This window comes from Doryrhamphus excisus, chromosome 18 (genome assembly GCF_030265055.1).
Source record: "Doryrhamphus excisus isolate RoL2022-K1 chromosome 18, RoL_Dexc_1.0, whole genome shotgun sequence".
NCBI lineage: Eukaryota > Metazoa > Chordata > Actinopteri > Syngnathiformes > Syngnathidae > Doryrhamphus > Doryrhamphus excisus.
The window spans coordinates 350,496-378,485 of NC_080483.1; the positions used below are offsets into that span (position 1 = coordinate 350,496).

The 27,990-nt window shown below is 44.7% G+C and overlaps 1 protein-coding gene and 1 non-coding gene across 9 annotated transcripts; both read right to left on the bottom strand.

Annotated features, from left to right (window-relative positions):
* Positions 1–31: 31 nt before the first annotated feature.
* On the bottom strand, positions 32–27,989 carry LOC131106222 (FYVE, RhoGEF and PH domain-containing protein 5-like). 8 transcript variants are annotated; one of them, XM_058055094.1, is made up of 24 exons: positions 27,857–27,989; positions 26,897–27,026; positions 26,051–26,089; positions 20,917–20,987; positions 16,895–18,785; positions 15,321–15,483; positions 14,325–14,383; positions 14,224–14,254; positions 13,893–14,044; positions 13,670–13,826; positions 9,995–10,085; positions 9,880–9,930; positions 8,065–8,123; positions 7,004–7,075; positions 6,186–6,254; positions 5,035–5,118; positions 4,604–4,683; positions 4,440–4,536; positions 4,236–4,373; positions 4,042–4,144; positions 2,529–2,668; positions 2,326–2,451; positions 2,098–2,276; positions 32–2,009 (listed from the first exon to the last, which is right to left on the bottom strand). In XM_058055094.1, exons 3-24 carry the CDS (start codon positions 26,059–26,061, stop codon positions 1,973–1,975), a joined length of 3,861 nt encoding a protein of 1,286 aa, XP_057911077.1. In that variant the 5' UTR covers positions 26,062–26,089; positions 26,897–27,026; positions 27,857–27,989; the 3' UTR covers positions 32–1,972. The 8 variants fall into 8 exon arrangements, 7 of the variants coding, with proteins under 7 accessions (XP_057911077.1, XP_057911079.1, XP_057911075.1 ...); XM_058055096.1 differs by having other exon boundaries at positions 9,995–10,082; positions 27,834–27,982; XM_058055092.1 differs by having other exon boundaries at positions 27,834–27,982.
* On the bottom strand, positions 2,745–2,826 carry trnaw-cca (transfer RNA tryptophan (anticodon CCA)). The gene has a single exon. It is a non-coding gene; the product is annotated as a tRNA-Trp (tRNA).
* Position 27,990: the final 1 nt, after the last annotated feature.

Here is a 27,990-nt window from a genome sequence, read left to right on the forward strand (position 1 = left end):
TAATTATATATAATAATATTGTTATATTTGCACATTTTACATAATAATAATATAATAATTATTATTTTAATTTTATTTTAATTATTATAATATTATTTTTTTAATATATATATTTTTAATATTTAAATATAAATATAAAATAAATAATAATAGCAGATTGCATGACAATTTTACAGATACAATAATACCAGGTGGACTGTTACGTGTAAAATATATAGTCTGCCCCCCCGGAAATTTTGTTATATCAATGCGGCCCGTGAGTCAAAAAGTTTGCTCACCCCTGGTATAGTAGTTGGGGTGGGGGGGTCGCTGGAGCCCCTCCTCCACACCAGAACTCTGGTAACAATAACAGAACTATATGGACTTTATTTATCTCCAGTCCACTTCCCATCCACCAGGGTCATTTGTGATGGTATGACATCTCAAGGAGTCTGGTTTCTGTCAGAAATGAACATCAACATAAATGTCAATGCTAGCTTAAAGGAGCACGTGGTCTTTATACACACACAAGATTGGCTTCACCACAAAATGGGCGCCAACAGGCTAGCTAGCACGTCAAAACGTCAGCATAATACACAGGCACACATACGACAATTGGTGATAATCGCCGCCTAATTTGCATACAAAGGCTTAGCATCGTTAACAGCACATTGACTCACCTCGACTCGACTGTGTAAAGGTGACTATAGGGGTGCTATTTCATGTCTGCAGGGCTCTAATCATGTTAAAAAGGTATGTAGTTTTCTATGCTCTAATTCCAAATAGATTCCATTTATTAACATTGAGTCCAATATTGTGGAAATTCATTTATGGGGGGGGGGGGCTGGAACCAATTAAGCGCCATAATGTCATAAAGGACCGTGTGGGGTCAGGCCCTGTAAGTGATCCAAATAAAAAGCATCAGAATGAGGGCTAGGATTTGGGTAACGGAGGCTGCGCCCTCCATGCTCCATGTAGGACCAACCTGTCAACAGTTTCTCAGCAGCCCCAGAAAGAAGGCCCCCCTGCTTGACTATATTCTGGGTCAGCAAACCTCAAGGGGGGGCGGCGGAGAGGAGAAGCGGAGCAGGCATGGCTGACTTGTGTGTAAGGGGCAGTGTGAGCGCTTTAGGGCCAATGTTGGCATTCGTGTACGTATATCCTGTATATCCTATATATCCTGTATATCCTGTATATCCTATATATCCTGTATATCCTGTATATCCTGTACATATATGTAGCGTGTCCTTCTGCAAGGACAGAGTACCACCAAGTCAATAACAGCCTGCCAAATGTCAATATTATGACCGGCAGCCATTAGCGGGACACAGATGGCTGCCATTGTTATCTTTCCCCTTTGCTTGGTTTTTAATAGAATCCTTTTAGAAATAAGCTCAATACATCAACAAGTCCAAACAGCACAAAGTCCAAACCGTGGGGTGTGCTGACATTATACACGGACCTTTTTATGTCACGGCAACCCCCCCCCGCATGAACCCTTACAGCAGATGCTTCTTTAGAAAAGGAATATATTAACCTTCTCCTCCTCAAGACCCACATGATACCGATAACCGATAATTATTTGATATCTACTTTTAAAATGTGCCCACCTGGAGGTAAGGAGGACTGGAACAAATGAGGACTTGACCAAGCCGAGCGTCCTAATCAGATATGATGACATTACCAGCACATCCAGGCTATCAGGACAAGGAGAACCAGAGTATAGAGGGGGAGGAGCCGGCCGCTGTGGCCCAGCAAGGTGCACTGTATTCGGGTACACGCTCCGAGCAGCCGCCACGGAGGTCTCTGGCTAACTTTCCAGACTGGCTGATAAGGTTGCTGACGTCACGGGCAGGAGAAAAAAAAAAAAAAGCGGCGGATGGAGATAGAGGTCACATGACACGGCAGGTGGTGCACAGCATCACACCTGCTGGCAGGAGGTTGCAGACAAAAGAAGGTGAAAGTGTCCCCTAGTCGTCCACGCTGCCTGGTCCTATAAAAGGGTGGCTTCCTCCATGGCGTTGACCCACCTGTGTAGTGAGCGGGTTGTACCCATTAACAACATCGTATACACAACATGTGCAGTACCAGTACATAGAAAAGATGAAAACGTCTCACCTTCGGGCCGTGTACTTGTCCTCGGCTTTAAAGGTGTAGTACAAAGTATTTTTGTGGTACAGTTGGAAGACGTTGGCGTCTTGGTCACCTTGGTGGGTGTCGGGTAACTTCACCGTGAAGCCCAACAAGGGCAAACTCTCCGACGCCACCGTCTCCTGCACAAACAGACAAGATGGCCGCTTTCATGGCGTGATGAGGAGCTCGGAGGGGAGCGCACGAGTCCCTCACCTCTTGGCCTCTGTAGGTGTAGAGGACCTTGTCTTTCAGCAGGAACCACAGTCTCTTCCAGTTCCTCTTGCTCTTCTTGCTGCGATGCAAACTGCCACTCATGGAGCCCTCATCAGACACGCTCACCTGCAGAAGGCGACAGGCGCCGAGTCACTCCTGGCTCTTTGAGCAGTGTGCAACCCGACCCGGTCTCGCTGGTGCACCTGATGGTTGAAGGAGAGGGTGCCCTTGCGATGCCTCCAAATGTTTGGAGGATGGAGGCTATGGAAGACGGAGGAGAGGGGGCGACTGGGGCGGCTCAGACGAGGGCTGCTCTCGGCCGGGAGGGCAGATGTGTCTTCTCCTGCAGTGGACACACATTACAATAATATTTCACTGTTCTTAAAAGAAGCAGACATATTTAAAGGAAGGGACACCAACGCTGTGAGCAGGGTTGGAACCCGCACGGGAAGACCCCATTGGATCTGGAGTCCAAGGCCTTAACCTCTCGGCCATCACAGCCACGTAACCAGAAGGTCCAGTTGGAGCATCTGGTCACCAATACAGGTGCTCCTTGTTTTACTAATCTCAAGGGGCCATCAAGTCTGGTGCTTGTGTGTCTCAACCAACATTACAGCATCCTTAATGACACCTAGTGTCCAGTGTATAATACTACATACATATCATCACAACTTCTGTCAGTGTGTCTTCTATTTTATTCCCCCCCCCCCCACACACACACGCTGCATCTCAAGGGGCCACCAAGTCTGGTGCTTGTGTGTCTCAACCAACATTACAGCAGCCTTAATGACACCTAGTGTCCAGTGTATAATACTACATAAATATCATCACAACTTCTGTCAGTGTGTCTTATATTTTACCCCCCCCCCCCACACACACACGCTGCATCTCAAGGGGCCACCAAGTCTGGTGCTTGTGTGTCTCAACCGACATTACAGCAGCCTTAATGACACCTAGTGTCCAGTGTATAATACTACATAAATATCATCACAACTTCTGTCAGTGTGTCTTCTATTTTACTATTTTACTTCATTTAGACATTCATTCAGTCAGTGATCTAAAATGCATCATTTAGATCACAAATATGTCAGATTTCATCTTTTTACTCAACATTTGATGATGTCTCTGAAGCATGAGGCACGCTAGACAAAGAAACGTGTTGGAGCCGATAAAGTCGTGGGAGAAATGACACAGCAAGAGACAGCTACTTCCCAGTGGCCATCAGACTGCTCAGTGCCAAATAAGCCCCTCTACCTGCCCACACCAAAACTTTTCATTATTATTACTTATTCTAAATGTGCAATTAAGAAAATTATTTGTGCAATTTACTGTTTACGCTGTATATTGTTGTTCATATCTGATGTCATCTATTTATTGTCCATATTATTATTATTATACGGTATTTCGTTGGCAATTTCACTGCTGTGTTATTGTGCAATGACAATAAAGTCTATCTATCTATCTATCTATCTATCTATCTATCTATCTATCTATCTATCCATCCATCCATCCACCTAAAGCAAGCACCACCACCGCTGCCAGCAGGGTTAGAACCCGCATGGGAAGACCCCATTGGATGTGGAGTCCAAGGCCTTAACCTTACATACATTACTCATACATTTATTTATGATGTATATAATATTTGTTTTTGTAGGATAATTGTGGTATTTAGGTGAAGTATGTGATGGTAATAAATATAATGTTTGGTGTCCCCACCTCTCTTCTTCAGCTCCTTGTAACAGTGGTCGCAGACTTTGGCCATGCGGTCCTTCAAGTACTTGAGAGGATATCTGTTCCTGGAGCAGCTCCTGCAAACAATCTGCCGGCAGGAGGGCCCCCGCAGGGACGCTTCACACTTATTGTTATTATGATTGGCGCATGTGATGGCGCGCGTTAGCATGGTGGCGTACCCTCCCACAGCTGTGGCAGTGGTGTCGACGCAGAGTCAGGCTGAAGTCCGAAGTGCAGTTCATGCACATCATCGCTTGGGACACGGGGACCAGCGTGGGGGGCTTTTCTCCTAACGCGAGCCCAAGACCATCCCTGACCTAAACATACATTAGCAGGTGGCATTAGCGATGGCGAGGGCAGCGGCGTTAAAGAGACATCCTCACCTCTCCTGAGCAGTCGTCTGATTGCACGCATCCTCGGTTGTGTTCACTCACGGTGCGGCTCAGAGCGTAAAACCAGTCCTCTCGTTCAAGGAAGGAGCTGGGCAAACGAACGCAGCCTTACTAGACAAATACTGGGAATCATGAGGACGGAATGAGCATCGCACCTTGCAGACAAAGTGATGGAAATGTCCGTCCCCTCCATCCTCAGTGCGTTCTGGACATTTTCTATGATGGCTTTCGTAACCTGGAAGCACACAAGACGACTAGTTTCATTGGAGTTAGTGGTAGTAGTTAGTACTTAGTGATATTACACACGTCCCAAGGGAATTACTGACGTATTTCACTTCTTTCTTTGCCCCATATTGATACACAAGTATCAGTAATCCAGGTGCACCTCCATCAATGATGCAGGCATCTACTGTTTCTTCTTCATCTGAATTGCTTACAGCTAATAGTTCACTAACTGTTAAAAACAACAGTATTATAAACTAATAATTCTACGATTGATGCATGTGATAAAAATATTCAAAGACTTTGTACTGTCTGTAAAGAAGAAAGATCATTAAAAGTATACTAAAGGTATCGTGACGCCGACCTTGAGCCCGGTGAGTGACAGAGTGTTCTTCAGTCTGTACTTGCCGTCCTGCTGTGGGTAGGTGTACAGCAACACGTCACTCATCTGGGAACACAAACACAGCACAAACGTCACTCATCTGGGAACACAAACACAGCACAAACGTTGGGAGGGCGGCAAGGCTCATTGTACTCCAAACGCTGCATGTGCAGCCACTGTCCGCTAGGTGGCACTGTGAGCTCATACTCCTGACATGTAGTAAGGAGCAATTCACCATGAATTCAATCATGTGGTACATTTTCATACTAAGATCAGCACAAAGCAAACAAAACAAGCTGCACGCCAATCGATATGGGAGAATTATGACGTCATCACGATAAATCACATCACATTCAAAATTACTCCAATAAGCAATCATTTAAAAAAACGCGCCAATTAGGGGATAAACAGTGATGAATGGTGAGGGTATGTCACTATGCAAATATTCCATGTATTCATATTTATTCATATTGAATCCTATGTAGTAGAAAATGATTTTATAGATTTATAGATTTTGTATAGATTTATTGCCTAGAACCAATTAGCAGCTATAAAAGAGGGACGGCTGTACAATGAATGATTTATATTTGTATTTTACTTTGTATAGCCATTGTTACGCTTGAACATGCTACATTTTGGCCAAAAAATATGTAAAAGGTGCTTAAATATGCATATTTTGTATGCATATCATTTTTTTTGCATATTGTGATTTTTGAAAAATTCAAAGCACGACGTGGCAAAGGATGACTGCACGGTTAATAAAGGTTTACCGATGACCACAGCTTGCCACTGGAACAGATTATTTCCATTATTGAGGACAGAAACCCCAACAGGTGAAGCACAGTCCAATAATACTTCAGGCAGGAAAGACCAGGAGGAGCTGCTTTGGAAGTTCTGATCTTCCCTGTCCTGTCAGCGCCTCAGGAAGTCAACATCCACAAACATCCGGTCAGGAAAGCAGGCTCTTGTAGAGCAGTCCTGACATAGACGGTAGAAATAGGCCAGAGGGAAGAGGTCTGCCTCCCGTTAAAGTCCGTGTGTACCGATACATACCAACCAAGACGCTGCACTTGCTAGAAAGTCATGGAACTATTAGCATAAGACGTAAAGAGCAAACAGGAAGCAGCACTCACCAGAAACAGATGACGAGGCTGTCGGCTCCTCCTGCTGACCTTCATCAAGGTGCCCTCCTTCACAAAAACCTGACACACACACAAAACCATCAGACCACACATACACATTTAGTATGTAGACCAGATCTCCGCTACTCACAAGCGCTTACGTTCCCCACATGTGACAAAAACACAAAAAGAAACCATGAAAAGTACTACACAGTAATTGGAGTATACAGTAAGGGCACCATAGTTATCATGCCCATATGAGGGAATTATGGCGTCATACTGATAACCGATAAGAGTAAAAATAGCCCAGATAGCGCACGTACTGCCATTACTTCCTCTGAGCTGACTTGTAGACAAACACTTGCTTCAAGGGGGTGGATGTTGAACCGAGCACTACAAAAACCTCATCAACCACCTGAAACGTCTGCGCCATTTGAAAAGTGCTAAAGTTTTACCAGAGAGAACACTCGGAGCGTGTGCCCGAATACAGTGCACCTTGCTGGGCCACAGCAGGTGGCTCCCTCCCCTTCTATATTCTGGTTCTCCTGATGGTGGTCATGTGGTATTATAGTCATGTCATCATATTTGATTAGGACTAGTCAGCAGGTACACTTGGTCAAATCTCCATTTGTTGCAGTCCTTCCTACCTCCAGGTGGGCATAAGCTACACTTACATCTACGTAGGAATGATTTACCATTTAAGCAGAGGCAATATTACTATGTGTACTGTACTTATTATGGTTAATATAGTTTTTGTGGAAAGCCAGGTGAGAATCCTGTAAAGGCTAAAAGAGCCAGAGAGAAACGATGCAATGTTCTGGGAGTCATACCCGACCAGGCTGCAGCAGGTCCCGCTGGCCGTGGACGCTGTACTCGATGTTGACCAGACGCAGCATGTTCTCCTGACACAACACAACATTTGAGAGGATGAGGAATCAATGAATGACATTCTTGTTCTTGTTCATGTTCGCATGTTAGCATCACATGCTATAGCAATGCTATGAGTGTCCTCCTGACCCAGTCCTTAATGCTACTGAATGGAGTGCTCCCGTTCCCAGTAGGGCTTCACTAAAAGTGCTGGTAAACCGTGTGAATACCAGCATCAAGGCCAGCATGACTTCCAGTGCTCTACTGCGGCACCTTTTCATTGGAAACGTTGACAAATAAAACAATATTTGACCTTGAAAGGCCAATGAAAGTCATGCTGGTTGTTTTGGAGACTCCATTTTCCAAGTGAGGCTTTGTGGGGCTGCTCCTTGACAGCTCATGTGGGAAGGACTGAAGGACTGGAATGCGTCATCTCCCAGCACCATCATATTGTTGGAGGTCGCTTCCTGCCCGGTCGGCTTTGTCGGTATCTTCTGAGCCATGAAGAAGAGTCTCACACGTGCTTCATTAAGGGAAGTTCTGCTGGCCTGCCTTCAAATGCCACCACGATGCACTTTTTCTTTTTTTTATGAGAAATAAAGTCCAAGTATTTGTATTTAATAGTCGTATTCTAACAAGGAAAAAAGCCGCAATTTCAGGAGAATAAAATGCTAATATTACAAGGACAAATATTCTTTTTTGTATTGAGCATTGAGCTGGAATATTAGAAAAAAAATCACAATATTATAAGAAACATACAAAACAAAATTTGGGAGGGGGGTTGTAATAATATGGTAAAAAAGTACGAAGATATTTTTTATGAATAAGGTTAAAATATATAACTGGGTAGCATATCTACACATATTGCTTTACAAAATATCAAGTGGCAAAGCTGCATCCTTCCATTATTCACTATGTGGCCCTGCTGTACGTAAAGTACCTAGCATAGAATAAATAACTCAGATACTATGAATACTACAGCTTTCAGTCATACTAGGTTGGAGGTAAATACTGCGATACTCACCCCGTGTCTTAAGCTGTCACTGGCCTGGTCTGCAATGTCTGCCACCATCACGATAGCAGCTGAAAAACAATATATCACGTTTGCATTCGACACGCTTTAGCCATTGGGGGGGGGGGGCAAAGCTAAAGGTTAGCTTACGTGGAGTACCAGGCCCCGTACGTGTGGAGTACCAGGCCCGGCACGTGTGGAGTACAAGGCCCGGCACGTGTGGAGTACAAGGCCCGGCACGTGTGGAGTACAAGGCCCGGCACGTGGAGTACAAGGCCCCGGCACGTGGAGTACAAGGCCCCGGCACGTGGAGTACAAGGCCCCGGCACGTGGAGTACAAGGCCCCGGCACGTGGAGTACAAGGCCCCGGCACGTGGAGTACAAGGCCCCGGCACGTGGAGTACAAGGCCCCGGCACGTGGAGTACAAGGCCCCGGCACGTGGAGCACAAGGCCCCGGCACGTGGAGCACAAGGCCCCGGCACGTGGAGCACAAGGCCCCGGCACGTGGAGCACAAGGCCCCGGCACGTGGAGCACAAGGCCCCGGCACGTGGAGCACAAGGCCCCGGCACGTGGAGTACAAGGCCCCGGCACGTGGAGTACAAGGCCCGGTACGTGGAGCACAAGGCCCCGGCACGTGGAGCACAAGGCCCCGGCACGTGGAGCACAAGGCCCCGGCACGTGGAGCACAAGGCCCCGGCACGTGGAGTACCAGGCCCCGTACGTGGAGTACCAGGCCTCGTACGTGGAGTACCAGGCCGCGTACGTGGAGTACAAGGCCCCGGCACGTGGAGTACAAGGCCCCGGCACGTGGAGCACAAGGCCCCGGCACGTGGAGCACAAGGCCCCGGCACGTGGAGCACAAGGCCCCGGCACGTGGAGCACAAGGCCCCGGCACGTGGAGCACAAGGCCCCGGCACGTGGAGTACCAGGCCCCGTACGTGGAGTACCAGGCCGCGTACGTGGAGTACAAGGCCCGGCACGTGGAGTACAAGGCCCGGCACGTGGAGTACAAGGCCTGGTACGTGGAGTACACTCCTGACGACATGTTAAGAGCAGTTAAAAAGTGTGAAGAACGTACACTTTGCACTGTTGGATTGTAAAGAGTACCCATCATGCTCATCTCTGCCCTTTGCATTGAGATGTGGACCCCAGTAGAGCAGCTACACACAATAACCCGCAAAGAAAAGCTTTCTGCATCTTCCACAATCTGCACCTATTCCAGCTGGATTTCCAAAATGCCCACTCCGCTTTGATTGCTCTTTGATTGGACTTCCAAGTGCTCCAGAGTACTTCTGAACGACTGCCGAACCCCACTTCCTAATTTAGTGGGTATAAGAGTTGATAATAAACAAATCAAGCCTTTTGAACAGTGGTTAGGAGCTACTGGTAGCTCCTGATCTACTGGTTGGAGACCCCTGATTAACCGTGGATGAAGTCAGAGTGGTAACGTAGGCACCGTTGGAGATCAGGAAAAGCTGGACGTGAGGACTCCGTGTTTATTTAGTGGCAACTATCTTGACCTAACATCGGTAGTGGAGATGTGGTCTTTGCAGGGTTTTTGCAGGACCACCCGTGTTCCAGTCATGGAACGTAAGACGTTCCCAGTAGGAATATTCCCACTGGTTTCACACTACACTCCCTTTCTTCTTTTTATGTTTGCTACCATGCTGATGAATCCCAGTCATTGCAGAAAACACCACCGCTGGCTCTCGGAGAATAAAATCTAAATTGACCCCCTCATGGCCAGTGGTCCATGCCGGATGAAAGAAAGTCCCCATAAAGCTACAGTAAGACCCCCGTGAGAGCTTGTGTGTTTCTGGTGTACCTTGGGTGTCCTCGTATTCTCGTGAATCAGGGGACAGGTTGTTCAAGTAGTCTGAAAGCAAAAGTGAGGATGAGTTTTGAAAGTTTGACTTTATAAAAAGAAACATTTTAGTCACCTGTCAGGATCATGCGGTACTGCGCCACCCGCACGATCACCTGCAGGAGCTGCTGCTTGACAGAGACGGACTGGCCGGATGGACTCTGCTGCTGTGGAGACAACCCCCCCACCCCTGTAAGTGATGCAGCAATCCCTCCTTTATGGCACTTCGTTGGTTCGAGACCTGACCATGATCAGACAAATAACACCAAGTAGCTTTACTTACTTATAAATCCAATATTTTCATAGTTAGAGTAAACCTGTTTGACTTTCTAATATTCTTTCTAACATTATTAGAGCCCTTTAGATATGAACTAACACCCCTATAGTCACCTTTACACTCCCATTGGCCAATATAGTCGCCATAGTAAGAGAAAATAAGACTTTACGTACCTTCTAAATACAGTTTTTTACATTATCAGAGCCCTGTAGCCATGAAATAACACCCCTATAACTCTATTTACACTCCTATTGCACAATATAGTCAACATTTAAGGAAAATGACCTAAATGTGTTTTTTAAGATGATTAATTCATGAAATAACATCCATATAGTCCCCTTTAAACTCCTATTACCAATATAGTACACATCATAAATAAGACATTTAAGAGTTAAATACAACTTGTGCTGGTGTGTCGCAGTAAATGTGTTCTGTGTGGAGGACAGGAAGTGGCGTTGCGGGTTCAGAGTTTAGCTTCAGCTTTTGGTGGGTTACAGGTAGAGCAGTAGCCCTAGTGACACCGAGTGACACCCTAGTGACACCCGAGTGACACCGTAGTGACACCCTAGTGACACCTAGTGACACCTAGTGACACCTAGTGACCCCCTAGTGACCCCTAGTGACCCCTAGTGACCCCTAGTGACCCCTAGTGACCCCCTAGTGACCCCCTAGTGACACCCTAGTGACACCCTAGTGACACCCAGGGAGCCCTAGTGACCCCTAGTGACCCCTAGGGAGCCCTAGTGACCCCTAGGGAGCCCTAGTGACACCTAGTGACACCCTAGTGACACCCTAGTGACACCCTAGTGACACCCTAGTGACACCTAGGGAGCCCTAGTGACACCCTAGTGACACCCTAGTGACACCCTAGTGACACCCTAGTGACACCCAGTGACACCCTAGTGACACCCTAGTGACACCCTAGTGACACCCTAGTGACACCCTAGTGACACCCTAGTGACACCCTAGTGACCCCTAGGGAGCCCTAGGGAGCCCTAGTGACCCCTAGGGAGCCCTAGGGAGCCCTAGTGACCCCTAGTGACCCCTAGTGACCCCCTAGTGACACCCTAGTGACACCCTAGTGACACCCTAGTGACACCCTAGTGACACCCTAGTGACCCCTAGGGAGCCCTAGGGAGCCCTAGTGACCCCTAGGGAGCCCTAGTGACCCCTAGGGAGCCCTAGGGAGCCCTAGTGACCCCTAGTGACACCCTAGTGACACCCTAGTGACCCCTAGGGAGCCCTAGGGAGCCCTAGGGAGCCCTAGTGACCCCTAGTGACACCTAGTGACCAACGTAGAACACAACATTGACAATTTTTCTGATTGATGTAATTAACTTGCTTGGCCATTGTTATGCTTGAAATGATTCATTTAGGCAAAAAAAGAGTAATATTTGCAAGTTTATGGAGGTAGTGATGATTAATTGGTTAATGTTTGAAAAACTGTGCTGGACTGAGGGGGCCATGTCACAAGGAACGACTGTGGTACACTCGCACTGGAACACCACAACAACTGTGGTTGATACAAAAACTACAAAAAGTCCTCTCGCTGAACATGAAAAACCGTATGGAGGCACGGATGACACAAACCCTATTATGTCCCCTACCGTTATATTAGTGTGCATATTTAATAGTTTCATTTTACTTTCAATTCACAACAACAACAACGGAGGTCATTCATGGATCGTATTCATTCATGGTTCATGGTTCGTTGAACTATGAACACTAAGGCCATCCACCATTATGACGACATGTTCCGTGGCGTTGATATGACCTACAACGGTACAGGAGAAGAGCGTCACACCATTCTTATGACCAAAGACCTTTCCAACACAGGAAAGTAGGGAGAATGCACGCGTGTCCGCGTTGAAATGTCAACCACGTTAAAAGCCAGCTGCAACTGGGCCAACCGAAAAGGGAAAAAAATAGCAGCGTTGACGTCTGCCCTTTGAGGTTCCGGAGGGAACACAATGCCTGTACTGGCACCCGTGGAAAGAAGTCACTCTCCAGTTTTATCGTAAACATGGCGCTAATGCGTCTCATTCACAACCAGATGAGGTGAAAAATGTCCTTTTGACTTTGTGATACTCTTCCGCACTCGAGTACTCTATGCTAGCAATCCGCCTCCCATGGAGACAAAGACACCGTATGACTGATGGAAGGTCTCCTTCTGTTCATGCCGTTGTTTTATGGAACCAAAACAGACGCACATGGCGATATATTGATTCTTGGGCTATATAAACATGGCACCTTGACTCTCATCTTCCCCTGATAAAAGCTTTACTTCTACCTTTTTCCATTCTTTAGTAATCAGCAGGAGAGGAAAAAGGGAGGAAAAACTGCTTTTTGTGAAAAGACACATTTAAAGCATAACTTTCACATATACAATATATTTAGCCAAGATGTCTCAACAACTATGCCACGACATGAACAACCGTAAAAAATGGTTGTTTACATGAAAATAACCATTTATGTAGGAATATAACACCATCAACTCTTTACCATTTTCACATTTGGGACTGAACCGTGCACGCGCATGTGTTTGCCCGCACGTGCACACATGTGCCTACGTTAAAATGTCCCTTCAGTACGTACGTAACCTTGGGAACGCTACACGCCTCCATGCACTACTGCACCAAACATGATCTCACCTCTTTTTGCCTCTCGCGCAAACAACATACAAGACGTATAAAAACGTCTAGGATTGTGTGTTGGTGTTGAAAAACATACATAAATATGTATTGATATGGAATTGAATGAGTGAATTTATTAACGTTCCTGGCCCAGTGGCAACTAGACGTTAAAAAAAAAAAATCTTGTCATGTTTGGTATTCATTTTTAAATATGGAATAAAAAGTATGCGATAGTGCAGATAAAATGTACCAAAACAAAAGAAGCCCACATTTAATAAAATCAATGTATGTGTTTATGCTTCCCTCATAAAGCTTTTTGTGTTAAGTGTTGACATTTTGCACCATGAGAAAATGACTTATACCATTGTTAATGCTAAACGTAGTAAACGTAAACAAGAGTTCATTCATTCATTCATTCAGTCATTCAACTCCACACAGAGATGGCTGAGGGTGGAATTGAACTCGGGTCTCCTAGCTGCGAGGCCAGCGCGTTGTTGACTGAAATGCCGTGATTGTGAGAAGGAAGGATGGTGTTAAACAGCCGTGTGTTCTTCTGTGGCAGCGTCGGAAAACAGAATCTTTTAGCTTTCACTTTTGCATCTCATTGCACATAATTGTGGTGCGTTTAAGGACTGCCTGAGAAAGTGCAAAATCTTAATGCTTGATGAACATTATGATCAGTGAAATAAATTGCGGGCTTTCTAAAAGAGACTCGTATGTCGCTCTGTGCTTTTTGTCTCCCGGGACATTATTTGTCTGTCCTACAGCGTCCATTACTGTTGCATCCGAATGCATCATTATGCAAATGCCCTGAACGCCCCATGCCACTTGTGTCACCGACCTCAAACTGGCCAACGATGGCTGCAAAGGCAGGCGAGGCGCTGCAGCTCTCCTCCAGCAGGTTGATGCTTCTGTCGTAGTGTCCAATGTAGGTGGTGAAGACCACAAAGTCTGCCCTCCTGCGGAGGAAGATGTCTGCTATCTTCTGACTCTCCTCCCTGAATTGGCAGAGGATGAGTAAGGCGGCGGTGGCGTACTTTAGGAAGTATTTTCAAGAGTTTCACCAGCGCCGGGTTCCGTTCTGCAGCTCGGTGAGGATTCTGCGGTGCAGGAGGTAAACATCAGGCAGCTCGTTGAGGATCTCACTAAGTCTTCCGTCATCCAAAGCAGGCTCTCCGTCGTCGCCCGCCGCCGCGCCGACCGCTTCCCGAAAATCCTGTGTCACGGGATGGGAGCTTTTAATTAACACATTTAATTAATTGTCTTTTCATTGCCTTCCTCTACAGCATGTTGGCAAGATTATACATACAACTTATGAATTACTGCATGGATGATGGACCAAGGATGTAGTAAATAAACACAGAAGAAAGGACAAAGCACAGATCCATCACTTACTTCCTGGAGAAGCTTGAGGGCTTCCACGTGTCTATGAAGAGAGAAGTAATGCTTTAACAGGACGACATCTTGAATGAATGAATATGTGCGATGCCACTTACAGTCGCTCGGTATCCAGCAGCTCCTTGGCGATGTAAAAGGCTTGCGATCGCCCGTCTATCTGTGAAGAGCAATATTCAACAAGCGTGTTGGTTCTCCTCCACACAGTATGTGCTGTCCTTTAGGAGAAGACGAGACTCCATTCTAATACTACATCTGTGTTAGTAATATCTGGAATAAAAAATCCATTTGAGGCAGACTCGGGCAGCCAATCAGAGATTTGGTGACATATTGGGATGTTTTCATAAACAATGTCTTTCAAAGCCTATCCCAAAAAAGTACCTCTCCCAAGGAAAAACCTTGGTGAGCTCCGATATATCCAGCAGTACACGAAAACACTGACACTGCATCTATGTCATCGGTATCAGTGGATGTCATGTGTCCATTTATTAATTTTTATTAATTAGCTCGGTGACAGACAGCTTAGCATGCGATAGCATACATTGGATTGCTACGAGTGTCTTAATGGCCAAAACTTTGATTAGCAGTTGATTCATCTGAGCTACTTATCTGCATAATCCTTCATTAGCAGGGGCGTCACAAGATGTGGCCAGATTAAAACATATTCTCATTAAGAATAAATAATAAGGCTGCCTTGTTGGCACTATGCCCGGGACAATAAGACATGATTTTTGATGCCAATAAATGAAAATAAGCTGCATAATTCATATATCGCCATGTGCATCATCTCTCGCCTCCAAACAGGCAGGAAGAGAGTTCATTGGTTTCAGCACATTGGCATGTTAATTCCGTAGAACAACAGCATGAACAGAGTGAGACCTTATGTCAGTCATACAGTCTGTGAAATTAATAGATCATAGATTTTTTCATTGTACTTTTCTAAAACGAAATCTGCCAATGGTTTCGTGCATGGTCTGGTCCTGGGGACTGAGCATCCTGTGACGCCCCTGGTCTATAGTCTCAGTGTTTACATAGGAGAGTATTGCAGTTCCCCTGCTAGATATTCTGATGAATGAATCTTCAATGTTCAATTGTACCCGTCTCTCATAGGGGCTCTCGCTGCTCGCGTCTTCCTCCTCGGAGGTCCGTGCGCCAACGCCATCTTCCACCGCCGCCGTAGTGGGTCCACTGGCGCCGCTAACTGGGCTGCTTGGAGGGACCGCAGCAACTGGACACACTTTGGAGGCTTCTGTGTAGGCACTGCAGAGCGGAGCACAGAGACACACATATTCATATCAGGGGGGCGGGGGGGGTCTAAAGTGGCCGTCCGTTGATTTTTTTTGGGACAAAAGTTTGGACACCCCCGCATCTCACAAAGTGCTAAATAATGAAAAGGCCTGATCTGATGGCACCCAACTAAGCGTCCCGTGGGCGTACGTGGGGCCGCCATACACAAGCTTGTAATTTGCCGCTAAATCAGTTTGATTAGCCGTCCGAGCCGCCGTTGAATTATCCCCACAATAAACACGTCCCCATAATAAACATGCTGGAAGCCGGTGTGAATTGCTGAAACATTGCAGCTTTAGTGGGGCCAATAAAGTGGTCCCATGTGGGCCTGCGGGGAAGCCTCAACGTACGCCTGCAACTCCACAGGCAGCGGGAGGATGTATGCAAATAAGAACGCCTCCTTACGTTACGTCGCCGATGCAATTGCGTCTTGACGGCGTTCACGCCAATCCCCCGCTGAGAAGCGAATGAGTCGCATATGAAGGACATATGTCTACTTTAGAACATGGCCGCCTATGGATGGATGCAACCACATCCACACGTTCTACATTTGTCTTTTATAACGCTGACTCTGGACATGGGGAACAAAGTACTACCATAAAAGCGTTAAGGAGACATAAGTACTCACTGTCCTTCTGCTTGGGGTTGATGACTGAGCCGGTTTGCTCCACTGACATCAAAATGCAACCAGCTGCTAAATTGGTCTTTTGGGGCAATGAAACAACTAAAGCATCGTTACTCTGCTGTACGGGATCGTTCCATTCTACCTTCAAGCCCAAACCGTGATGACACCATCAAGCAGTACAGTTACATCCTTGTGTTTATTTCGGGATGGAAGAGGAATCAGCATTTATATTAGTGCTACCATTATGTACACCTTATGTCACTACGGTATTTAATGTTTATTACTTATATACCTACTTAGATATTTACTGTCATTTCTGGTGTATAAGCCACTACTTTGAAGCCTGTGGCTTATACAGCGGCACTGCTTATATATGGCAAAGTTCGAATCTCATGACATCGCCAATACGTCTTTTGAATACTGTGCTGCCCGCGAGTCAGTGAGCAAACGACAGCTCTTTCTTTGGCAGGAGCCAACCACAGACTACAAGTGAACTCCACACAAGCTTGTCAACCCATCAGAAATCACAGGAGGTCATTACTGACTAATGCTAAAATCATCACACAGCAACTTAACACTCCAAATATATACCTCAGAAATGTACTAGACAAATGCCAACCCGAGTCACCCTTTGGTGGCACCACAGCATCCATTTTGCAGGGGGGGGCAACCAGCGTAACACACACTAGCCCCCCAATGCGGGAGCAGGAGCATCATGGGGGCTTCATCTAGGCCCCATCAGCCTAAATGAACACTCACCTCTCTTCTTCCCGTGCAGGTGACTTCATCTGGTGCTCAAACCCAGGAAGACTGCTCATGTCCACGTACCCGTCCGTCTCATTGGTCAATGACAGAACCCTCGGCGGATGCTCAAAGAAGCCACCCAGAGCCCGGGGGCGCAGGGGCCTCCACTGCGAGACGTGAACGTTCTCGTAGTCCGAGTCAACAGCGGCCACGTTTTCGTAGTCGGAGTTCCCCACGTTGGGGAAGGAGATGGAGCGAGGCTTGGTGAGGGGGAGCGGCGAGAAAGGCACGCGGGAGCGGTCCTCGAAGGACTCCACCCGCACCACGCTGCGATTGAGGAACGCCACGGAGCTTCCTGTTCCTTTGGTTCCCGGTCGGAACAAAAAGACGGAAGTGGGCTCAGGTGACACTTGAGGTCGGCGTGCGGCACGCAGGCGGAGATGCGGGGAACTCCCGACGCCGTGTCCATCCAGATCCAACACTCTGCTGTGGCTGAGGTGGCCGCAGTCCGTGGAGGACTCCGATGAGGGCGAGTCCACGATGGCGGGCTTGCTCTCTGCTTTCCGACGAAACTTCAGCATCAGGAAGCGCTTGATGGGGGATTTCTTCTTCCTGTTTTTCTCCGAGGAGTCCGCGTTGACAAGAAGCGAGGGCGTGCTCTTGGTGATGGGCCTCTTGGTGATGTAGGCCAGCTGAAACGGGGGAGGGATGTCCACCACAGACGAGGGCGTGGATAGACCGCTGGATGGCAGAGGTGAACATCTGGAGAAACTTCCACATGGGGATGCTCGGGCGTCTCTGTGGACGTGGGGCGAGGGCGGGTAGAGGGCCAGATAGTGAGGTTTGGAGCGGATCTTCATGGCGGGGCTGCTGCCCAGTACGGACGTGCTCATGCAGGGTCCGTGAACGAGGCGGCCCCCCGTGTCATTCTTCAGGTTGTGGGACAGGGAGCGTGACCGCATTCCTGTTGTCCTCCTCCGTAGAGGGAGGACATTCTCACCCTCTGAGCTGTCGTCGCCCGGATCCTCGTAAAGGGGATCCGGATCACTGCACGCCTCCAAGTCCTTCAGGTGGTTTTCTGAGGTATGAGAGTTGCAGAGCGACTTGGGTTGGGGGTACAAACGATTCAAGAAGGCGTCCACTTTGGGGTCTTCACCCCCACGGCATCCTCGTGGACCTGGCTTGCCATGACTTGTGAGATAGTTCCCTGCTAAAAGACCACCGAGATAGCACCTCCGTGGTGACAGGGGACTTCCTGCCACACCACAAGCTCCGTTAGAACTTGGGACCAGGTCTTTATCGATAATGTCCTCTGGCGCCACGTAGTACGGCTGGCGAAGTGGACTCCCCTCCACGGCATCCTGCCGCTCCACCGTGTCATATATTTGGTGTCCACCACCATCAGGAGAAGCTTCACCGAGGAGATTGGCAAGAGACTCATCTGGTTTTTGTGGTCCCGCCGCCATCTTCTCCATTCCTTTCTCTTCCTCCACGCTATGAACAGAAAAGTCCCCCATGGAGAGACCGTCCGCGTCGGCCAGCGCCTCACCGCCGTCCTCGTCCATTTCCTCCGTCACGTCCGTGGTGTCAATCATCTCCACCGCATCCTCGGAGTCGGTGGTCCACGCTCCATCCAGGGAGTCTGCTTCCTCTGTCAGTCTCCAGTCCTCGTCCATCTTCTGTAACGTTTCTTCCGTCTTTCCCGGACGAGGCTCATCGTCCTTCAGAGCAATCCTCACGTCTCCATCCACGCCTCCTTCCAGGGGGCCTGTCAAGAGGCGGTCCCTGGAGTGGAGCTTCAGAATGGGCTTGGGGGCGACAGAGGGTTTGGGGCTCCTGGCTGCCGACGTCAGCGCCGGGCGGGCGGCACCAACAAGCGTGGCTTTGGGAGCAACGCAGGGCTTGTCTGCAGGAGCGACAGGAAAAGGAAACGCCTTAAAATAGATCATTTGTGGGCTGGGATTGTAGCGAATGAGCGCGTCTATGGAGTCAAGGCTCGACTCCGCTATAAAGTTGCTACTGTCCACAATGCTAGTACACCCTTGGAGGAACCAAAATAAGGGAAGGGGTTTTCCTGAGTGGCTTCCTGTGATTGAAAAGCCTCCTTAGAACAACCGGTGCATTTCAAACACAGCTACTGCAAAGTTAGTCCATGACGACCCAACGCAGGGGTGGGCCATACTCATGATTTGGGACCATACTTTAGGAACCGCCAGTAAAGTCATCCCTCCTTTAATTGGTTCCACACCCGACCCTGATAAGTCAATTTGCTTGAAGTAGCATTTCTTATGTATAAATGGAATATTTAGGTAGTTAGAGCATAGCCTTTAACACCTTATTTTACCACTCTTGTCACCTTTATGGCAATATAGACATAATTACAGAAAATAAGACTCTTGCTCGTGTGTTGTTCCGGTGCCTGGGGGAGCCGAGTGGGTGGGTGGACAGGAAGTGAGGTAGGTGGTTATGGCCACAAGAGTCGGCTATGTTGTTATTACGGGTTATTGTCCCTGTTGTGGGAGCGGCAATAATAATAGCCTGATGTTCTAGCCCATGAAGTCTGGTGCTTGTGTGTCTCGGCTGTCAATACAGCAACATTACTGACACCTAGTGACCAGTGTACAATACTACATATCATCACGTCTTTCAATGTGTCTTCATTTTGGCAAAAGTAGTTGATTTTGCTACTTTTTACAAATAGTTTGTATTCAACCAATATTAATATATATTTTTTAAACAAAATATTGTCAAACATTTTTTAAATTGAATCTGTGAAATTCAAAAATTCAATTTCTGTATAAATACAATATGATCCAATATAAAAAATATGGAAAAAATATTACCTTTATAAAACAAAATACTACAAAACAATTATTGGCTCTTATTGAAAGCTACAAATATATCCAACGACATAACATGAAATAAAATATAACATAAAATATAAAAATACACATGTATTATTCTGAGTTAGAAACATGGATGTATTTTGGTACTTCCATTCAAAAGGTGGTACTCTTGTACTGCACACCAAGTCAAATAGTTTCTTCATGGTTATATCTTAAAGATAATAAAAACCCTGAATTTGCTACCTCATAAAATATGTAAAAATTGTCACGGTTGCTGTAATCAGCAGTAATATTCCGATAAATGAATTTCTCTAAGTCGGAATCATATGGAGCCATGACGTTCTCCTTTATTGCCATTGTCTGACCAACAACCAAAACCTGAAGTGTATCATGCTAGTATGGCGCTAGCATGGACCTGACACTGATGCTATCACGGGTATTGATATTGACGATATTCTGGGGGATCCTCCCACCCCAATGTCGCCGTGGTAAACATGCAGTATTTCTTTTAGCAAACATGAAAAATCTAAAGCTTAGGTTGATTAGAAAAAAGTGAAAAAAGTCGAGCTATTAAAGGATGGAGTAGTGTGCTAGCTAGCTGGTAGTAAGCTAGCTAGCTGAGATTATATCACTTCATTTTTGGGACTAAGTTTGAATTTTTTTTTTTAACGAATACACTGTATTTGTTTAACTTAGCCCAGGGGATGGGCAAACTACGGCCCGGGGGCTACATGTGGCCCACCAAGCGTTTGAATCCGGCCCTCCAGTTGCTTTGTAAGTATTTCAACTTTTAACATACAAAGTGGCAACATGACTTGCAAGTCGGATGTCTTATTTAGTAAAAAAACTGTATAATGAAATAAGATAGTTTGATGTGGTGTGATGTTTAAAGTGCTCCTGAAAAAGGGACATGAGAACATACAGCTGATAGTACAACACTTTTACACATAAAAGTACACAAATACTTCAAGGAAAATTATAAGCATAAAATAGCGTGTGTGTGTGTTAAATATACGTTGTAGACCCCCGGTCAATTTTGTAAACTTAATGCGGCCCACGAGTCAAAATATTTGCCCACCCCTGGAATACAACATATTAGTGATACTTTCACATTGCCCCCCCGACCCCTAAAACGAGCCTAAAGATCATGATTTGTGTTTCCAAATGCCAGCCGTTAGAAAGAGGACTCACCTGCGTTCATTTTGACCAAGCCAACGTCCCCAACAGGTCGTCCATAAGAGCAGCTTGACAAACTCAACGTGCTTCAAAAAGAAAAAGAAAAAGAAAAAAGGGTGAACTTGGTGCTCGTTGTTGTCCGCCCTGCTTGGACCCCACTGATCTTTGCTCTTCCACAGTCACACTCAATGAAAAGTAGAAGGCAAGGAGCGTAAGAGAGAGAGAGAGAGAGAGAGAGGAAGAGAGAGAGACAAAGTACTTGTGTTTCATGGCTACACACACATACACGCCCACAAGCTGTTGAAATTAAATATCTCAAAATATTACCACTAATAATGTTAAAAAGTCTATGATTGGCACCCCGCGTCTCGCCCAAAGACAGCTGGGATAGGCTCCAGCACCCCCCCCCCAACCCTAGTGAGGATAAGCGGTAGAAAATGAATGAATGAATGTTAAAAAGTGTATTCAGTAGGTGGTAAACAGGTCTTCTATGCCTTATTCTCTCTGTAATGTCTACTATATCTGGTAATAGAAGGGGAAAGGTGACATAGGGGTGTTATTTCATGCCTCGAGGGCTCCAATAATGTTAAAAAGTGTATTTAGAAGGTAGTAAACAGATATTCTATGCCCTATTTTCTCTATAATGTCTACTATATCTGGTAATAGAAGGGGAAAGGTGACATAGGGGTGTTATTTCATGCCTCGAGGGCTCCAATAATGTTAAAAAGTGTACTTAGAAGGTGGTAAACAGATATTCTATGCCCTATTTTCTCTATAATGTCTACTATATCTGGTAATAGGAGGGGAAAGTTGACATAGGGGTGTTATTTCATGCCTCGAGGGCTCCAATAATGTTAAAAAGTGTATTTGGAAGGTGGTAAACAGATATTCTATGCCCTATTTTCTCTATAATGTCTACTATATCTGGTAATAGAAGGGGAAAGGTGACATAGGGGTGTTATTTCATGCCTCGAGGGCTCCAATAATGTTAAAAAGTGTACTTAGAAGGTGGTAAACAGATATTCTATGCCCTATTTTCTCTATAATGTCTACTATATCTGGTAATAGGAGGGGAAAGTTGACATAGGGGTGTTATTTCATGCCTCGAGGGCTCCAATAATGTTAAAAAGTGTATTTGGAAGGTGGTAAACAGATATTCTATGCCCTATTTTCTCTATAATGTCTACTATATCTGGTAATAGGAGGAGGTAAAGGTGACATAGGGGTGTTATTTAATGCCTTTAGAGCTCCAATAATGTTAAAAAGTGTATTTAGAAGGTAGTAAACAGATATTCTATGTCCTATTTTCTCTATAATGTCTACGATATCTGGTAGTAGGGGGGGAAACTTGACATAGGGGTGTTATTTCATGCCTCGAGGGCTCCAATAAAGTTAAAAAGTGTATTTAGAAGGTAGTAAACAGATATTCTATGCCCTATTTTCTCTATAAAGTCTACGATATCTGGTAATAAGAGCATAGTTATATAATGCCTCGAGGGCTCCAATAATGTTAAAAGTTGTACTTAAAGGACCATGTGTTATTTTTCCTTATGTCGACTATATCAGATAACAGGAGTCTAAGAGTGACAATAGGGGTGTTATTTTATGTGTGGGGGGCTCTAATCATGCTGAAATGTATATTTAGAAGGCCATTCATGTCTTATTTTCACTTCTGTCTACTATATTGGGTAACAGGACTGTATAAGTGACTATAGGGGTGTTATTTCATGTCTAGATGGCTCTAATTATATTATAAAAATATATTTGGAAGGTATATATTTATAAAGCTAACAAGAGTAAAAACACATTAGTTAACATCAGGAGCTAAATTAAAATAAAAATTGAGATTTGATTTATGGTTGTGTTGTAAGCCATCTTTTTTTTTTTAAATAGAAAAACCCCAATAAACACACCTGACAGCAAATGACCAAACAACAGCGTACATAACAGGAAGTTGCTCTCTCCGGTTTCCTGGCCAAAGCCCACTTGACATCGGAATAGACATGAGGCGTGCATGTAAACAACGCGAGTCACATTATTGTTGCTTTTTCTTACTTCTCAATCAAGGTTATGACAAAAATGTACGTGTAATCACGGCTTTGGAAAGAATGAGCTCATATCTTAGTAAATAAAGTAAATCTATATGTCACATCTAAAGTCAAAATATGATGGGAATTAAGTTAATATGTTGAGAAAAATAGATTAAAAAAGTTAAAATATGAAGAGAATAAAGTCTAAGTTTGATGAGTATAAACTTGTAACATTTTATTTTTTGTTGACGTTGGAATATTATATAAGAGAAACTAACAAAATAAAGTATTTTGGGGAAATGTAGGTTGTGGATTTAGTTGGAATATGATGAGAGTAAGGTGTAAATATTACAAGAATAATATAATCATAATATTACAAGAAGAACATTTACTAAGATTGTTCAAGAAGGTTGAAATATTTGAAAAATTAAAAAAGCCAGCTGTAATGCTACAAAAATAGTCAAAATTTTAAGTGAAAAAAAAAAAATTTGATGACAAATATAATTAGAAGATAAAATAATGTAATTTAAGTAGGACAGAAATGAAATATTAAAGAAAAAAAATTGGAATTTTTTCAGGCTAGGGAGGAATGCCGCCATGGAAGTGTTCCACATTGTTCCATTGGCACGTGTACCCCACCGGGACCCCTGGATTGTTTTAGATGATCAAAATCATAACTAACACATAAGATAGGAGTTACTCATATGGTCATAAGTTACTGCTATTCTTATCATAGCTTAGTAGCACGTCACCACTTGGACATGCATCACTGCCACCTTCAGGACTGGAGGAGAACTTTTAGAGTCGGCTCTTCCCATCCCATCCCATCCCATCCCATCCCATCCATGGGAACAAGCTTCACTCCAGAGCGGAACAGGAAGGCGAAGAAAAGAGAGGATGTACTTCCTGCTGGAGGAGCGGTGACGCCATCGTCATCAACAACAACAACAACAACAACATGACGGCGGGCTGCGTCTCACGATGACATCATCTCTCCCATCCTATCTGCTAGGTCGCATCACAGATCTACTGACAGCGTCTGATCATGACCACATCAAACTCTGCGTCTCCTCCTCTCCTCTCCTCTCCTGCTGGGAGGGGGTGACACAATCACGCGGATGAAAAAAGGAAGTCCCATCTTGATATACTCCTTCCTGTTACTGTTTGCCTGTTTTGCACTAAAAGTGGAGCACGGAAGGGAGCGCTACGCTTTACCGCTCATACGCGTCTCCCAAAAAGTACCATCACTTTAACTTTGTAAACATGTTTTCTATGTCTTATTTCATCTTATATTTACTCTATTGGGTAATAGGAGTGTAAAGGTGATTGTAGGGTTGTTATCTTATGTCTAGAGGTATCTAATCATGTTAAAAAGTGTATTTAGAAGGTTGTAAACATGTTTTCTATGTCTTATTTTATCTTATTTTGACTCTATTGGGTAATAGGAGTGTAAAGGTGATTGTAGGGGTGTTATCTTATGCCTAGAGGGCTCTAATCATGTTAAAAAGTGTATTTAGAAGGTTGTAAACATATTTTCTATGTCTTATTTTATCTTATATTGACTCTATTGGGTAAGAGGAGTGTACAGGTGATTGTAGGGGTGTCATCTTATGCCTAGAGGTCTCTAATCATGTTGAAAAGTGTATTTAGAAGGTTGTAAACATGTTTTCCATGTCTTATTTTATCTTACATTTACTATATTGGGTAATAGGAGTGTAAAGGTGATTGTAGGGGTGTTATCTTATGCCTGGAGGGCTCTAATCATGTTAAAAAGTGTATTTAGAAGGTTGTAAACATGTTTTCTATGTCTTATTTTATCTTATATTTACTCTATTGGGTAATAGGAGAGTAAAGGTGATTGTAGGGGTGTTACCTTATGCCTAGAGGGCTCTAATCATGTAGAAAAGTGTATTTAGAAGGTTGTAAACAGGTTTTCTATCCTCCAACTTCATCTATAAATTCCATTTCTATCAGGGTGGAGGAGAGGAGGTACCATCATGGATGACGTGTGGAACAGTGTTTGAGAAGTCACATCAAGTGATGAAATCTAAAGCGTTCCGAGGTCGGATGTCATTTTTCCAGCCCATGGGTAATTCCTGTGCTTCCCAGGACTTCCTGTTCACGGTTCAAGGCTAAAACCAAGGCCCTCAACAGTGGTTGATTTTTAATTAAGCCTTTGGGCGTTTTTACGATGGCGCACTTTAACTGCCCGACCAGGAAGTGAAAACGGGAATCATCAAGACATCCGAAACGTCTTTCGACGATCCCACGACGACGGCCAAGTTGATCAAGTGGCGCATCACGCACAACAATTTAACAAGGCAGTGAAATGAAGACAAAAATACACCATGAGCTTTTTGGATGAATTTAGGATCCCTCCCTGAACGGCAGAACATCAACATAAAAGCAAGTGGAGGGTATAAGGCAGTGCTGCGGGTCCCATTAAGGATAATAGGTCATTAAGACTCAACTGCTTAAATCCCGCATGCCATAGTGAGGCGACTAAATGCATTTACAAAACCGCCCCGGGATATTATAAGATGGTCTTTAAGCTTTTTGGATCAGGTTTGTGATGTTAATAGAATTGAAAAGTGGACTTGGTGAAGTGGCTCCAAGAGACAAACTATTTTAAAAAGTAACTTCTAAGTGTGTGTGTGGGGGGGGGGCATTTTCATCATGGAAGCTTTCCAAAAGGGCCGACCAAAACCCAAACATCAAAATCTGCATAAAGAATTAATGCAAAGTCACTTTAGCCGTTCCAGACATCCAAAGCTGTTAGCATACTCCGTACTCCATACTCCATAGAGGATCATTACTGGCGTCCCTCCGTCATCACCGTTAACTGGTTCCAGACCAGATCGCAATAAGTGATTTTCCAACATTAATAAAGCTTAAAAATCTCCTTATGACTTTCTAAATACAATCTTTACCATTATTAGAGACCTGTAGACATGAAATAACACCCACTTTTACTCTCCTGTTATGAGGCGGCCTTGGCTTTGAACATTAGCAAACTAGCGAGCTAACTAGTTAGCCTCCAATTTATTGACTGTGTTGTAAACTTAAGGGATTAAAACGAAGAAAAGAAGGGACGAAGGACAAAGAGGTCAAAAACTTACCACTTCCACATGGAATGGGAGGAGCATGGTGCGCAGGGACTGCAATGAACAATGATGAATGAACATACTTATTTTTGCAAAATAAAAAAAAATAAAAAAGAATTTGCAACTAAAACACACACCTCGCCGTTATGTACAATCATGCTTCAAATGTGCAATACTGGACTTATGTGCAATAAGATTCATTCATCCAAGTGAAACTCAGGTCAAATATGTGCAATACTACATTTTTTACTGAAATTCCACCTTTTGGTTACTGCAATTCTACATCTTGTTACTGTATAAGTTATTGTTTTTTACTGCAATTCTACATTTTGTTACTGTATAGGTTATTGTTTTTTATGTACATATATTTACACTTATTTTGAACAGCACCTGCCACTTTTATATTTATATTGTTATTCCTTGTTTTATTCTTATCCTTTTCCTTATTCTTATTTTACTTTCTACAAAATGCACCGTGGAGTTGCACTCAAATTTCGTTGTATGCAACGGCCAAGCAGACTCCATAATGGTAAGCTCAATAATGGGACATTACTGACACCTAGTGGCCAGACTACGCCACATACCTTTATGTTTCAATATAATTGGACTCCCTTAAACCGTTCCCCTGCAACGCGTCTTCACTGGGAGCCTATACTATTGTAACACACGCCAAAGTGTGGCTCAGGGGCCATTTCAAGGCCCTTGCCACAATCTAAAAATACAACTCAACAAAAAAACTGGTTGAAAAAATGGAAACAGAACATGCTAACTCCACACATCTGTGCGCTTGAACGTCTTTTCGCCGCAGGGTGCACAAGGAGGAAGAAAGGAGCGCATTATACAAACAAATAAATCACCTACCATCAAAAAGATGAGTAGAGGATTCTCTGGCTGGAATCTGGCTACGGCGTCCCAACTGAAAAAGATTGCAGTGGTGCCTTGGTTAACATTCCTTTCCTTGGTTAGCATTTTTTTGCTCCAGAAGGTCCAACTGAAACCGAAAGCAAACAACATGTGAATAAAAGGCACTCTCCATCGTCTATCAACAGGTTCTCATGCTGACAAGGATAAAATCCTTGACAGAAAGTTGCAAACTCACAAGAAATAGTTGTACATTTTCAAGAATAAAGTTACGAGACACTTAAGAGACATAGATTTATAAGAATAACATTGTAAAATTGAGGAAAAAGTCGTAATAACAAGTGCTGGAGCCTATCCCAGCTGTCCTTGGGCGAGAGGCGGGGTCCACCCTGGACTGGTGGCCAGCCAATCACAGGGCACATATAGACAAACAACCATTCACACTCACATTCATACCTATGGACAATTTGGAGTGGCTAATTAACCTAGCATGTTTTTGGAATGTGGGAGGAAACCGGAGTACCCGGAGAAAACCCACGCATACACGGGGAGAACATGCAAACTCCACACAGGGATGGCCCAGGGTGGGATTGAATTTGGGTCTTCTAGCTGTGAGGTCTGCCCGCTAACCACTCGACCACCATGCAGCCCCGTAATAAGTTATGAAAAGAAAAAATTTGTACATTTACGATAATGCTGTAAATTAATTAGAAAATAGTCGTAAATTCATGAGAACAAAGTCAATTTACAAAAAAAAATGTTGGAAATTGATGTGAAAAAGTTTTCCATTAATGAGAATAAAGTTGTAAAATTACAAGAAAAGGGTTTTACATTTACAAGAATAAAGTTTACAGGACAAAACGTGACAATGACATAAATTAGGCGACAAAGGTCAGAAATGTAGCTAGCTAGAGGGCTAGCTAGCTAGCATGCTAACCTGTTCAGGCGGAAGCAGCTGACCAGCTTCGTGGCGATTTGACTCGGCACCCTTGAAGTTACACTTGGTGCTCTGTAGGGGGCACTGTGATGCTGGCTGGTGGGTTGGTTTACATGTCAGGGAATTGGGGGTGCGGTTTCTGACACACTTTCACCTG